Below are 15659 nucleotides of genomic sequence, written 5' to 3'. Positions count from 1 at the left end.
ATATTGTGAATGTCTGGAACTCTCAAGATACATTTATACTATATTGTGTAAAAATACTCTTATTTTCAACAAGGTTGTAAGAAACGCTAGACGGTTATTGGATGGATTGGGCCTTTAGAGATTATTGGGATTTGTATATTTGTATTCTTTATTTATTAATAAAAATTATTATATAAATGTAATTAAAATATATAAAATATTATCTAAAGTTAATAATATAAAATAATTTAATATAGAAAAACACGCATATTTATAGGACTATAATCGAACCGAGCCGAACTTTGACCTACTCATGCTCGACTTATTAGAAATTTGACAAGCTCGAACTCAAATTTTGTGTATGAGTTGCTCGCGAACAACTCGTTTATTTATTCACGAGCTTTATTCGTGAGGAGTTCGTTGACCATGTTCATGAAATTTGCTCTTGAACATGTCATTAATTCATGTTCATTTGAAATTTCGTTAACATAGCCCTAAAAAAATTCAAAAAAAAAAATTCTTGTTTTAATTTCTTCATTTTTTTTCTTTGTTGTTTGTAACCGGTCACTTCGGGGTCGATTACTTGGTTCATAAAAAAAAATCACTCTCATAAAACTACATAGTTTTGAAATTTACAAAATAAAAGTTTCACATAAAACTACGTAGTTTTACATTTTCCATTTTATAGAAATATTATTATCAAAAACTAATTGAACCAAACTTGCTCACGAGCCTCTGCATGAACATTATAATCGAACTTATTCATAACCTATAATCGAGCATGCTCACGAGCTTTCGAGCCGAGTTTCTCTATACTCAATCTTGGCTCGTTTATAAATCGAGTCGAGCACGGTCGAGTTTTTATCAAGCTGAACGTCGAACCGCTCATGAGCGACTCAGCTCATTTACAGCTTATATATTTATAATGTATATCCTTAAAAGTGTTTCAACGGTAATATTTCAGTAATAATACTATTGAAACAACTCAAACATGTAAAAAATACGGAAAAGTATAAAAAAAAATACATATGGTTTGCCCAATTTGCAAGTAAAGGCATGTGATTTAAAAGTTTACAAATAGATGTATGTGATATGTTTTATTTAAAAAACAAAGTATTACAAATTACACTATTAAGTTCTAATTACAACCAATGACATTTTATCTAAAAAAATTATTCTTACATATCGACAAAATACAGTCCAAAAAACGCAGCTCCCTAAATTGAAATCATAATCATATGGTGGACATTTATATTTTTTTTTTACTAATTTGACAATTTATTAACTAAATTGATATTTAAGTTCATTTTATACACCCACAATTCGATTTTGAGGTGTGTGTTTTCTCAATATGTAAATATAATTTAAAATAAAAATAAAAATGCACTTAATTGTCATTAGAACTTGACCTCTGTTTGCAAAATAGAGCAAATCACATAGAATATATTTTTTTTACTTTGCCCATAAAATAATGTCCTTACAATTTTAAATTATATCATGAAACACAAGTAGATAATAAAATAAAAAGAAAATACCTAAAAACGATAAATATAATTAACCAATAATCATACGACCATATTCAACTATTGTTTAATTATAACTATGGAAAAAAGGACTTCCTAAATTAATTATAACTATTGTTTTGTTAGCTGGGAATCATAAAAATAAAAGAATGAATACTAAAATATAGTGCATTTATTAATTAAAAAATGATTCATGAAAACATCATGCCATGGTAAAAAAGAGCTACATGAGACCTCTTTTTTCAGTCCATTTAATCCTAATTTTTTTTTAATTTAGTCATGTTAAATCATCACTTATTAATTATAATCATACACTTTCATAAATATAACAGTAATGATCATCAGAATGTCCAGAAAATTGAAAAGCAAAATATCTCTCACAGAAGAGAGTCTACTTCAACTAGGTGTTAGCATCAACAACCATCATATCAAATTAAGGATTATACTGTTGCTAATCATTCCTGGAGAAAATGCAATGAAATGAGTGAGAAAACAGATATTTCATCTTTATTAAAATACCTTCGAAACCTACTCTACTTTTCCAAGAAGTTTATCCTAATTTAATTTTTTATTTCTATAAATAGAACAGACACAGTATTATCTTTTGCAATGAGAATCATAACAATTTTCATTCCATTAGACCTAGTTTCTATTTTATGATGGTATCAGAGAGTTTTTCCACAGTTTAAATTCGTTCTTTAATGTGTTTGTTCTTTAATGGGAAACATGAATGTAATCACACCAGAAAGTCAATATTTCCTTCCTGTAAATGAAACTCTTTCTTTAGCAATATTCATTGTAGTTAGACTTATTGTTGATGGAATGGTCGGAAAAGAGAACATAGTGATGATAGTAACCGCGATGAGTTGTTAGGGTTTGACGGGAATAAGTGAATGAGTTTGTTTATGACATCATCATTGTGTATATTGCAATAAAAAAATGTGTAGGAGATAGACATAGGTTAGATAGATTTTATCTATATATGTAATAAAATCATATTCTACATTTTAATAATTTAATTCGTCACACATATTTCATACCTATCAATCTAATTTACTTCCTTATTTCTATCTAAATAAAATATATTGTCCCTATAATCTCTAAAAGGTCAAGCTCCCATGGCTATTGACAACTGCTGATGTCCATTTCAACACCATTTTGACTTTCAACTTTTACTGTTTTGTAGGTTTTCTTACCCAATTGGAGAAAAGGCTTCCAAAGTTAATTAAGCTATTTGCTTTTTTCTTTTGGAAATGATAAAACAAAAGAATGAATAATGATAAATTTGGGGTATTTATCCGTAGTTTGATCGAGTATTAAGACCTTTAGATTCGATCTTACCTGTAAAATAAGAAGATGGTCAACGATTTAACTATGAAAACTCTGATATTAAAGTCGAATAACAATTTAATGAAACAAGTAATGAACACCTTGTATAATAACTGTAATAATAATAAAGATAGTTATTATATATAGGATATAATTGATCCCAATTAGATAAAATTAACATATCAATTCATCCCACAGACAAGCCGTATAAACAAAATGTGACACAAATTATCGACAATTCGCATGTGATGATATAGAGGAATTATTTTTTCTTATTAAACAAGGTAAATTGTCTTGTCAATACTTATTGATGAGGACATGCTGTCTGGATCCTCTATACAACCCGGACCTGGCGGATGCTCCCGTTAGTGCAAGAAGAATCAATGGGCGAATGAACCCTTAGCGAAAGCTTACGTAGACGAATCCTTGGTAGGCGTATCCACTAGGGTTACTTCTTTACTAAGGAGTTTTAGCATTACTTCCTTATGAAGGAGATAGTCCTGACGCCACCAGACATAGTCCTAATTATGTATCTGCCACTCAGTCCTATTTGCTATTGTTCCACTTACCCATCTTACCTTTTTTGCTCTCTTTTATTGTAACCTTAGTAAAGACAGTTACGTCCATAGTCTTTTTTTTTAGGGAAAATATTTAAACCCCACTAGTTTGTAAGGATGTTCAACTTTTATAATCAAACAGTATTCTCTTTGAGGGTAAGGTTTTTATACATATACCTTGGGATTAACTCCTACTAGTTTTATGGATGTGCGTTGACAGCACAGCTATCAACAAGATCACTATTCGATACAAATTCCTTATCCCGCGATTGGATGACATGCTGGATAAACTTGGCGGATCCAAAGTCTTCTCCAAGATCGATTTGAGGAGTGGATACCATCAAATAAGGATTCATGTTGGGGACGAATGGAAAACTGCTTTCATGACCCGGGATGGACTATATGAATGGCTAGTGATGCCATTCAGGATGACTAACACTCCTAGCACATTCATGAGGCTGATGAATGAAGTGCTTTGCCTAGTGATTGGAAAGTTTGTGGTTGTATATTTTGATGACATATTGATTCACATCTAGACATTAGAAGAGCATGTAAAGCATTTGTAGGTAGTATTTGACCTATTGAGGAAGCATCAATTGTACGCCAACACAGAGAAATATGACTTCGTTATGGAGAGTCTAGTCTTCCTCGGGTTTGTGGTTAGCGCAGACGGGATCCGGGTTGATGAGGAGAAGGCGAGAGCTATCAAGGAATGGCCTACCCCTAGGAATCTAGGAGACATTCAGAGTTTCCATGGGCTAGCAACGTTCTATCGATGGTTCATCCGACACTTCAGCACCCTAATTTCCCTATTGACCGAATGCCTGAAGAAAGGAAAGGGATTCAGGTGGGACAAAGAACATAAAAACAATTTTACCTTGATCATGGAAAGGTTGAGTACGGCGTCAGTGTTAGCTTTTCCCGATGTCGATAAAATGTTTGAAGTTGAGTGTGATGCTAGTGGAGTTGGGTTGGGGGCGTCTTTATGCAAGAGAAGAGGCCCATTTTCTACTTTAATGAGAAGTTATGTGAAGTAAGACAGAAGTGGGCTACCTATGATCAGGAGTTCTATTATGTGGTCAGGGCTTTTGAAACATGGGAGCATTATCTGATGGGGAAAGAATTTGTCCTCTACATGGACCACCAAGTTCTTAAGTATTTAGGGAATGAGAAGCAGATTTAGAGCTCTGGTCATTGCCCGATGGTCAGCCTTCATAGATAAGTTCCCTATAAACTTATCCACGAGGCTGGACAACAGAAAAAAGTGGCAGATGCCCTAAGCCGAAAAGTGGCACTTTTGAAGACAATGAATCTACAAATAGATTGTTTTGAGCACATCCGAGGAGATTATGGGGCAGATCCGGACTTCGAAAACATTTGGGAGAATTGTTGAAGCCAACCTCGGATGGGGCGTACCATATGCTTAACAAATATCTCATGAGAGGTAACCAACTTTGCTTACCATGTACCTCCACCCGGGAGAAGGTCATCCGAGATTTACACGACGGGAATCTAGGAGGGCACTTCAAGAGAGACAAGACCTATGAGGTAGGGAGCTCTAGGTACTTTTAGCTTAAGATGAGAAGGGATGTGATGTACCTGGTGGAGCAGTGTTATATCTGCCAAACTGCTAAAGAACATGCGACCAACACCGACCTACACCTACCACTACCCGTGCTAGAGACATTGTGGGAAGATTTATCCATGGATTTCATCTTGGGACTACCCAGAACCTAGAGGGGCATGGATTCCATTTTCGTTGTGGCTGATAGGTTTTCCAAGATGGACCATTTTATCCCATACCGAAAGATGAATGATGCCTCAGCGATCGCTAAATTGTTCTTCAAAAAGGTAGTAAGGCTACACGGAGTACCAAAAAGTATTGTTTCAGATCGAGATACGAAATTTCTGAGCCACGTTTGGTGAAAGATATGGGCACTCTCTGATACAACCTTAAAAATCAGTGCTACCGCACATCCGCAAATTGATGGTCAGATCGAAGTGGTTAATCGGACCCTAGAGAACCTACTAAGAAGCAAGTGTAAGGATAAGCGCAGGATGTTGGACTTGGTTCTGGCTCAAGCAGAGTTTTCTTATAACGGATCGGTACATTCGAGAATTGGGAAATCACCATTTGAAGTGATATATACGAAGATCCCTAATCACACTCTCGATGTAGAAAACCTTCTAAAAGGGGAGAAGGGGAATGTGACCGCCCACCAGTTGGCGAATGAGTATCTGCGGATGCATCAAGAGGTAAAGGAGACTCTTGATGAACGAAATCAGAGGTTGAAGGTCAAAGTGGATGAAAACTGTAAAGACCTTCAGTTCGAAGTAGGGGACAAAGTGATGGTTTACCTAAGCAAGGAAAGACTCGTCAGCGCCCCGATCAGCAAACTTCGACCAATAAGGTACGGTCGATATAAAGTGACTAAGAGGATCAACGGCAATGCTTATCGCGTGGCCTTACCAAATTGGCTAGGCAAGATTTCACCAGTCTTCAACATACGTGATCTCGGTCCGTGGAAGCCAGATGAAACCCTTGAAACTACTAAAGGCGAGTCGAGATCCAACTCTTTAAAAGAAAGAGAGAATGATGATGACATCCTGTCTGGATCCTCTATACAACCTAGACCTGCCGGATGCTCCCGTTAGTGTAAAAAGAATCAATGGGTGAATGAACCCTTGGTGAAAGCTTACGCAGGAGAATTCTTGGTAGGCGTATCCACTAGGGTTACTTCTTCAGTAAAGAGTTTTAGAATTACTTTCTTACGAAGGAGACAATCCCGACGCCAGCAGACATCGTCCTAATTACTGTGTCTACCACTCAGTCATATTTGCTATTATGCCACTTACCCATCTTACCCTTTTTGCTGTCTTTTGCTGTCTTTTGTTGTAACCCCAGTAAGGGCAGTTATGCCCATACCTTTTGTTTAGTGGAAGTATTTAAACCCCACTAGTTTGTAAGGATGTTCAACTTTTATCAATAAAACAATATTTCTATTTGAGAATAAGGTTTTTAGACTTATATCATGGGATTAACTCTACTAGTTTAACTAGTGAAGAAACTCCACATTTAACTATATTGACATGAACGAGATAAAATAGTAAATGATCAAAGTTTACAGTTACTTAATATATAAATTAGAGGTGACAAAAGTATATACAATTTGATTACACGACACGAAATCGATATGTAATTATAGTGTTTAGGTTTAGCTTAGTAAGTAATGTGTCATTTGTGGGTTGATATGAAACTAATACGTAATTTTTTTGGTTGAGTTAGGATTGATATGATATCCCGAAAATGACACGAAATGACACGAATATTTAAAATTATTGCTATATTCTTTCGTGTTTTTACATGTCACTTTATTAATAAAGATAAAAAAAATATAATTATTACTTGCAAATGTAATTTGAACCTCCTAAATTGTTATAAACTCGTTATATGATCCCCTAACATGATATTAACGGACTTTTCGATGGTTAATGTTAGTATACTAATGTAAAAATGACATAAAGTATTTAAAAATAGGAATATCATATCTTTTTATATTTTTAAAAGTTTTTATTAATATATATGCATCACATAATTACATGTAACCCGTAAATACAACATGAAATCGAACATGTTAACACGATTATAACACAAAAGATTTTAGATTGAGTTTGAGTTTACTTTTCTTAACACGAACCTGAAATGACAGACACGAATACGATAATTGCCAGGTCGAATATAAATAAGTAATTTAATGTATTTTTTTACTTCATTTAAAAACACTACCAGAGTTAGCAAAGCGAATGAAATATAATTGCAAGTCACGTTTTATCATATTAGCTGTTAGAAACGATTCTTCGTAAGGATCCATTGATTCATTGAGCAATATGATTTATTTCAATGTATTAACCACAAAATTCATATTTCCTTTTTTTTTTTATGACTCTATAATTAATAATTAGAAAAAGATGGGAAATAAAAAACGAGAAACTCATAATTATTATAGCAGATAAAACTTGTGAATAACAACTAAAAGCCACCTCCAAACAGCGAAAATGGATAAGGCGGCGGCGGCGGTGGTGGTGGTATAGCCTCCACTCCCATCGCCAGTTCACTAAAATAGCTCACTTCTCCATCCCTATCACCGCCACTTCCGCCGCCATAACCTATCAAATTATTCCCCCCCGGAAACACTGCCACCGTCACACCATTCCCAAACCCTGTTCCGATTGAAAACGACGGTAACTGACTAGACGACGAGGCAGCACAACTAATGTTCCCTCCCCCTATCCACCCTACAAAATTCGAATCCGGCAACAGCGAAGGTTCGCAAAAGCTATTATAATAATCAACCTCAAACCGACCTGTTATCTCCGGCGAAGTTATGACCCCGATGGACATGTTTCCATCTTCTTCCGACTCAGACTTAACAGAGCTCGAAACGCCGGCTCCGCCAGAGGAAGAGGAAGAAGAGGAAATAGCTAAACGGCGTTTCTTATCGGTTAATTGTTTTCGTTCTTTCTTCAGAATCATTCGAGGAAGAAGATCGGGATCTTCAACCACTTTGCGAAGAAACTCCATCATTTGTTCCGGCCGTCGCTCTGTAGCTTCCAATCGCTTACTCATACCTTCAAGCTCTTTATCCAGGTCTCTCTGTTCTTGCTTCATCCTTGTTACCTCCATAACTAGCTCTTGGTTATCGAATTCCTCAATTTTAGCCGCCATTAATGGACTCTTATTGTGCTTTCTTCGAACTATATTCTGCAATAACTGCTTCTGCCCCCTGAGAAACCATTCGTTTGCGAATTCCCATCGGTCTGGATCTACTTTTCTGAATCCCTGTATTCATCGATTGAAAACGAATTAACAAATCAAAACTCGAGAAATCGGATACTAAATTACAGAGATTAATCAATCAAACTCACTCACATAAGTGTTCAGCTGACGAACAAAGCTAGAGAAATTATTATGTTTGAAGTAAACAGGCAAGATTCTCTGGGAGAAATCTAATGGATCGACGACGATGAAACTGTTGTTAGAATTACCCCATCGGATTAGTGTATCGGTGGAGAGATCGGTGACTATCTGATAAGTCTTCATGATGAACGGCGATATGATATTGGTGTTAGACTCCATTTCATGAACTGTGTTTGGGAGACGGAGAGGGAAGGGAAGAAGGAGGAGATGAGAAGATTTTGCGGGCAGCGGGATGAGAAGAGCTTTTCTTAGGAGTAAGGTAGCACCGTATTATATAAGTGGACGACCGTACTGTAACACTAACACTCTGGATTCCATGCTCATAATTTTATAATGACTTAATTCTTGGAAAATAATCTTATTGGCCCTTTAACTTTTGTAGATGTATTGTTAAGAGCGGTGATCTTACTTAATGTTGAATAAAATAAAATATAAGGACTAATAAGGATCAAATAGTGTTAGGTAAAAATATATATAGAGCAACAAATTATTTACTCTAAAATTTAAATTTTTTAAATTTCTATTTTACTTTGTCACTTAGTAGTCAGTGGTTTAATCATTTTTGCTTGGTTTAATACGTTCGTCTTTCTTTGAACTTGTCTCATTTTATCCTTTAACCTCATCTATTTAGTGGCCAATTTATCACTCAGTCTTCTCATTTTAACAAATATAACATTTTGTCTTTTATGTATCTATATGGCATTGATAAACTTCCTCAACTCATTGTTTTTTTTGCATCCTATTAACTCCTTAAATTCATCAAATGATACAAAAGGTGTATTATAATGGATGTAAAATGTGTTTACCCAATACTATATAGGCATAAAATGAGTCAAATGTATGACAATTTTAGAGTTGAAGGGGTTAAGTAACCAAATGAGACAAGTTTAGGGGCCGCAGATGTATTAAAGGGGCGCTTGTTTACTCTTTTTTATGCTCCTGTTTGTCTTTTCACTTCAAAAAAATAGAGTTTTAGGTGTTTGGTTAGTGACATCCTGTTTGCTTTTTACATCAAAAAAGCAACATTAGGTGTTTGGTTAGTGACCTCCTGTTTGTCTTTCACACCTGAAAAGCAGCCTTTTACAAAAGCTGAGAATCTCTGCTTTTTGGAAAAGCTGCTTTTTCCAATAGCAAACTGTAATAGCAACATCAAACAGCAACAACAAACAGTAGGTAAAACAAACGGACCCTAAACCTATTTACTTTAAACAACTCCAATGGGCTAACCGACCGCTTTCAAAGTTTGAAGACCAATATACTTTTATGACTAATTTGAAGGGATTAGATAGAGAAAGTAGCAAATACATGATTGTTCGGTTGGAGGCGCCGATTTTACACGTGGTGTGTAAATAATTTTTTTTTTGCTAAATCGAACTTGTTCAAAAAAAATTCGTATACGTGTTATAATCTAAGTGGTCAAGATTGTATTTAAGATTCTTAACATGTAAAACAAATTGTGTCTAATAGAAAAAATCGGATATAGGGGGTCTAATAGGTAAAAAAATTAGAAATTTGGATTTAAAAAGTGCCTAATAAAACCAAATAGTTTAGAAATTTGAATTTAAGGAGACCTAACATGTCAAAAAAAATTAGAATTTTAAATTTAGGGAGGGACCTAACAAGCCAAAAAAAAATAGAATTTTTGATTTAAAGAGCAACTAACAAACCAAAAAAAAAATAGAATTTGTATCTAAAGAGTGCCTAATAGAACCTGTGCCAGTTTTACGGGTGCTAATTCAGCACCCGATCTAAATTTCTTGGAGACAAAGAACCAGAACCACCGCAACCTCAAACTTTTTTTTTGGAGACAGGAGGCCGAAACTGTTTGTGGTCATATTGGTTCCGGCAGTCGGCCCCTGTCTCCGCCCCCTAGAGATGTATTAGACATTTTAAAGAAGTTATTTGTGTATTATACTATACTAATGAGTCGTTCTATTTTTAAAAATATAGGCATAATATGCACTTGGCTCCCTAAACCACGGCTTCAAAGTCAATTAAAACTTTAAATTATCAAAATCATCAATCAGGTCCCTGAACTAATAAAAAATCATCAATTGAGTTTTCATTCTAAAAAAATTTATTAATTAAGGCCTCATCAAAAATCATTCGATTGGATAGTTTCAGACGCTCTTTCCTAAACTTATTTTGAACCCACACAAAACTTATTACAGTCTATATTAAATAATCACAATTTCTGATTTTAGGAGACGTTGAGGATTCAATTGATAATTTTTACTTAGTTTAGGGACATGATTGATGATTTTAATAGTTTAAGGTTTTAATTGACTTTAAAGATCTAGTTTGAGGATCCAAATGAGTGTACTGCCAAAAAAAAAAAAAATATTATTCGACTCTGGTTTTTTTTTTTTTTTTTTCAATTCTCTCAATTTTAGTTTAAAATATTTTAGGGTAAATTTCAAATAAAACCCTTGTGGTTTCACTAATTTTCAAATAAAACCCTTGTGGTTTCACTAATTTTCAAATAAAGGACTGTGGTTTACTTTTTGTCAAAACGAGGATTGAGGTTTCGCACTTGGATTAATACTATTCAAATCATCTTTAACGATCTGAAAATGAAAATTTTCAAGAATTAAAGTTGTTCAATGTCATATTTTTTTATGGAACTACATTTTCGATTTTCGAAAATCATCTTTTTTAGAACTTTCTCTCTCTAAACATTAACTTTCTCTCTCTTTACCAAACATCATCTAAACAATCTCAAAATAAAAAAAGTTGAAGAATTAAAGTTGTTTAGAATATTAGTAGTTCTTAAAATATGTCATTTTTGAAGTCGTCAATGGTGATTTTAATAGTATCAATCAAAAAAGTTCTTAGTTTGCTAAAGTTGAAAACCTCAATCCTCGTTTTGATAAAAAGTAAACCACAGTCCTTTATCTGAAAATTAGTGAAACCACAGGGGTTTTATTTGAAGTTTACCCAATATTTTATGGTCAAAATGATAGACATTCATGAAAATGGGTCTTGAAATCATAAGGCACATGGATATTTCCTTGTGGAAGTCAAGACTGGGCCGAACTTAAAAATTAGGGGAATTTATATTATAAATTCATTTATCAAGTAATGATTTTGTATTATATTAAATTAGTTACATTATTACTTTTTAATATATTTTAAGAATTAAAATTTATAAATTAAAAATGTATACTATATTTTGTAGGGTTTATGATTTATGAATTGAGGTTTACAATTTTTAAATTATGATATAAAATTATAATATATAGAAAATAATGACATATTAAGAATTAAATTTGGTAATATAATTTAGTTGTATTTTTGTACTTAATCAATGATAATCAATTATAATATTCATGTATTTGATCTAAAAATTAAACAAGAATACGTTTTAGAAGAAAAGAGTTCTACCTCCATTTTCTTTCTTTGCTCCCTTCTCATGTCACTCATTGTATCACTGTAAAAATACATAAAGGAGTCCTTTATGTATTTTTACAGTTTAATATGTGATGAGCCTCCGTGAAATTGTTTAAAGTGGTATATTAACCGCTTTAATTTATTTAAAGTGACTTATTGGTCATCTGAATTTGCTTACGTTGATCTTTTACCTACTAAACTTGTTTAAAATGGTATATTTTTTAATTTGTCCAAATCCAATCTTATTATACTACATGAACTATGGGAGTTAATATCTTATTATACTACATGAACTATGGGAGTTAATCATATCACTTTAACCAAATTTAAAATGCTAACAAGACGACACTCTATAACTTTAGGGTCAATCACTCTTTTAAGCTAAGCTTATGGTGCTCCTAATGTATTAAGACTATTTTGGCCATTTTAACCTTCACTTCATCACTATTTATTTTATATTATTTCTGTTTTTAATGTGAATTTTATGTAGCTTTATACCTAGGGTTTTTGGGTATAAATCTATATCTTTCTATGTTCATAGCAATTTTTATCAATTAAATTTTAGATTTTCTCTTTGAGAAATTAGGGTTCATACCTAAAAATGGAGATTTATCAAATTCCTTCGAGTTTGGTTTGATTTTTATTGGTTTAAGTTTAAACCTTCCTTAATCTTCTTTCTCTCATCCCTTTATGCACCAATTCGCATAAAAACCAATTGTTTCCTTATTCGAAACTTCTTTGGTCATGGTCCAACCTAAAATTCCTCAAGAATAAATGGAAATCATTGAGAAGAAAATTAAAGATTTGAGGTAAACTAAGCTTCAAAATGTGAGACAAGAGGTAAGAACTTGTATTGAAAGAAAATAAAATATAATTTCAAGGTATGCTTCAACAAGCCTAGGGAAAAAATCAAAGGGGAAAATCCAATAGAAGGAGTAAATCGTCCACCACCACCACAACCACAAAGGAATGTCAACCAGTTAGAGTTCCACTCCAACCACCACCAAATGGATCAAATGAAAACATTCAATGTCAATGACTTTGTGAGGTAAGGAGAGCTCAACCCTTTTTTCAAAACGAGTTTGATAGTGATGATGAATTTAATTGTGATGAGGAGCCTGGGCATAATGAGGTTAGAGGAGATATGGATAATTTTGGAAATTGAGGACGAAAAGTTATGGAGGTGATAGTTTTAGGGGAATTCCTCGTACATGTGTATGATAAGGATAAGTAATACAAAATTAAGGTTGATTTTCCAACAACTAGGGCAATTTAGATATTGAATGCTTCCTTAATTGATAATTCGATGTATAGAGATTTTTTCAATACACAAATGTACCTGACTATAGGAAGGTGAATTTGGTCGATTATCGTTTGAAAAGAGGAACCTCAATTTAGTGGGATCAAATGTGTGAGGAACGAAAAAAATGAGGAATGGATTCAATCTTGATCACAAATAAGAACTATGTTGAGAGAGAGATTTTCACCACCAAACTATGAACAATATATATTCAATTTTTTTAAAAAGTGTGTGTAAGGAAGTAGAATTGTGCATGAGTATATCGTAGAGTTTTGAGGTTGTCTCTTAGATCCGAATTGATGGAGTTAGAGGGTTAAATGGTATCTCATTATTTGGATGGGTTCCAGTGGAAAATCAAAGAAACAATAGGGACTCAAATGGTTATTAAAGTGAAATATACAAAAAAAAAAAATTGGTCTTGAAAGCAAAATCTCAGTTGAGAAATAAAGGTAGAGAATATTATAAGCAGATGGGAGGACAAAACAATCTTACGACTAGGGAGAAACAAAAATCAATTGACAAAAGTAAGAAAGTGAAGTTACGGTGGGACTAAAAGTAGTAATGTTGGAAATGCTCATATAGATGATGGAACATGAGTGAGGGGAGTTCCACCACCCCCTAAAAATAAAAATCCATATACTAGGCCAGCTCCATTCAAATGCTTTCGTTGTAATAAGTCACGACATCGATCAAATGAATACCCAAAGAGGAGGAATGCAAATATGGTGGGAAGGTAAGAGGATGGTTATGAAGATGATGAAGATGGTGATCTTGAGAATGATAATGCGGTACACGTTGTGAGGAGATTGATTGTGTATAAGTGGGTGGAGGAAGGTCACAGACACCGATTGTTTCGAACAAAGTGTCTACTCAAGATGGAAAGTATAACATTATAATTAATAGTTGGATCCAAAAGAACATGAATAGCCATTATGAGAAAATTTAGTATGATAATTGAAACACATGCTAGTCCTTATAGTGTGGGGTGGATCAAGAATGTGGGGGAGCTTAAAGTCATCCAAGGATGCAAGATTACCATTGTTATTGGTGAATACGAAATTGAAGTTTATTGTGATGTGGTGGACATGGATGCATGTCGGGGCTATTGGGGAGGCCATGGAAATATAATGTGGATGTCACATTTGGTGAGGCAAAACACTTATAATGATGTGATATTAGCTATGCAAGAGAACTAATAACCAAATCAATAAGTTTTTCCGATCTGTCTTAAGGAATTAACACAATCAAACAACAAACATAAATTGGTGATAACAAACCAATCCCAAAGAGTTAAAGACAATGAAAGGAGATGTAACCTTACACATTCGAATAATTAAATTGGAACTTGAATGTTTGGCGATTCACAAGTACCTTGCCAAAATACTTGTTCACGATCAAGATAATATTGCAAGAATGATGACCCGGTCTCTCAATTTCACAATAAAGAATTCAATCTCAGATTGAAAATAATTCCCAAAGAAAAAGAAGAACTTTTACTCATAAAAATATTGATATTCAATTGATGGAAAATAATGAAGACTACAAGCCTTTATATAGGTTACAAAAGAAACCTAAACCTAAACTGGAAAAAAGTTGAATCTTAGTCCACAAAGCTAAATGAAATCCTAATTAGACAATGAAAAACATGAAATTCGTTTTTGTCCTTGATAACATCGAGATATTATTTACGGGATCAAAGAGGATATTTACCAAAACGACTGCATATTCGGACGATCCGAAAAGCAATGGCGTATCAAGCAAGTCATCCGAGTGGCGGATCACATAGATTCCACCACACGCTATTCGCAGTCAAACCTACGGGAGATTCGCCATCATGCCTCGATCCGCCCGTCGAGCAGTTGAGCTGATCCCCAATAAAGGCAATTAATAATCCATTAATGAGCTAACGGTCATACTTGAATAAAGATCAGTAACCGCCATTAATGAGGCATTAATGGAGACTTTCTACTTACTGAGAGTTACGACTACCTGACTATAAATAGCTTGCATCCCAAGCTATTGAGGTACACACATTTTTCGCTCTCCTAAACCCTACTTTGTCAATACAGTTTATTCTCTTACTATATACTAACTTTGGTATCGGAGCTTCCCCCCGTCGAACCCAACGACGTGCCCCCGCAGGGAAGGAATCCGGCCGAAAGTTCATCACCAGTTACCAATTGTTGCGGTGATCGTGGAAGTTCTAATCTTAAAAGGACTCAGTTCACAACCCAAATATGGCAAGTGGGGGGTCTAACCCCTCAACCGGAGCTACAATACCACCCGTACCACCATCAATTAATCCCACTACAAACGTCGGTCGCATTGATCCCAATGCACCAACCGTCCATGACGAAAGGGACATGTCGCCAGAATTATTTTGGGAGATTTGTGCAGGTACCGTAGGGAGAGAACATGGACCCATTATGGAAGTTCGATTGAGGGCCTATCTAGAGAACCAGGATGTAGGTGGACCCATGACAGGAACTATTCCCTCGCTGAATCATCGTCAGCTGCCAAGACCGACCCTATCACAATGGCAAAACGCCTATGTTGGACCTAATGCTTACCGTGATTCGTCATTTTTTCTCTCTCAACCTGTG

At 34.4% G+C, this 15659-nt stretch overlaps 1 protein-coding gene across 1 annotated transcript; it reads right to left on the bottom strand.

Moving 5' to 3' along the window:
• Positions 1 to 7360: 7360 nt before the first annotated feature.
• LOC136201936 (heat stress transcription factor C-1) lies at positions 7361 to 8678 on the bottom strand. Its single transcript, XM_065992328.1, has 2 exons — positions 8319 to 8678; positions 7361 to 8228 (listed from the first exon to the last, which is right to left on the bottom strand). Exons 1-2 carry the CDS (start codon positions 8523 to 8525, stop codon positions 7419 to 7421), a joined length of 1017 nt encoding a protein of 338 aa, XP_065848400.1. The 5' UTR covers positions 8526 to 8678; the 3' UTR covers positions 7361 to 7418.
• Positions 8679 to 15659: the final 6981 nt, after the last annotated feature.

This window comes from Euphorbia lathyris, chromosome 8 (assembly GCF_963576675.1).
Source record: "Euphorbia lathyris chromosome 8, ddEupLath1.1, whole genome shotgun sequence".
NCBI lineage: Eukaryota > Viridiplantae > Streptophyta > Magnoliopsida > Malpighiales > Euphorbiaceae > Euphorbia > Euphorbia lathyris.
Note: the sequence above shows the minus strand (reverse complement) of the source record. Positions and strands in the feature narration are given on the sequence as shown.

What these genes read in the sequence shown, in the direction of transcription:
- LOC136201936 (XM_065992328.1), bottom strand. Translation starts at nt 8,525, where the DNA reads ATGGAGTCTAACACCAATATCATATCGCCGTTCATCATGAAGACTTAT. An exon ending in TTCGTCAGCTGAACACTTAT is followed by an intron (nt 8,229 to 8,318) that starts GTGAGTGAGTTT and finishes CGATGAATACAG; the next exon opens with GGATTCAGAAAAGTAGATCC.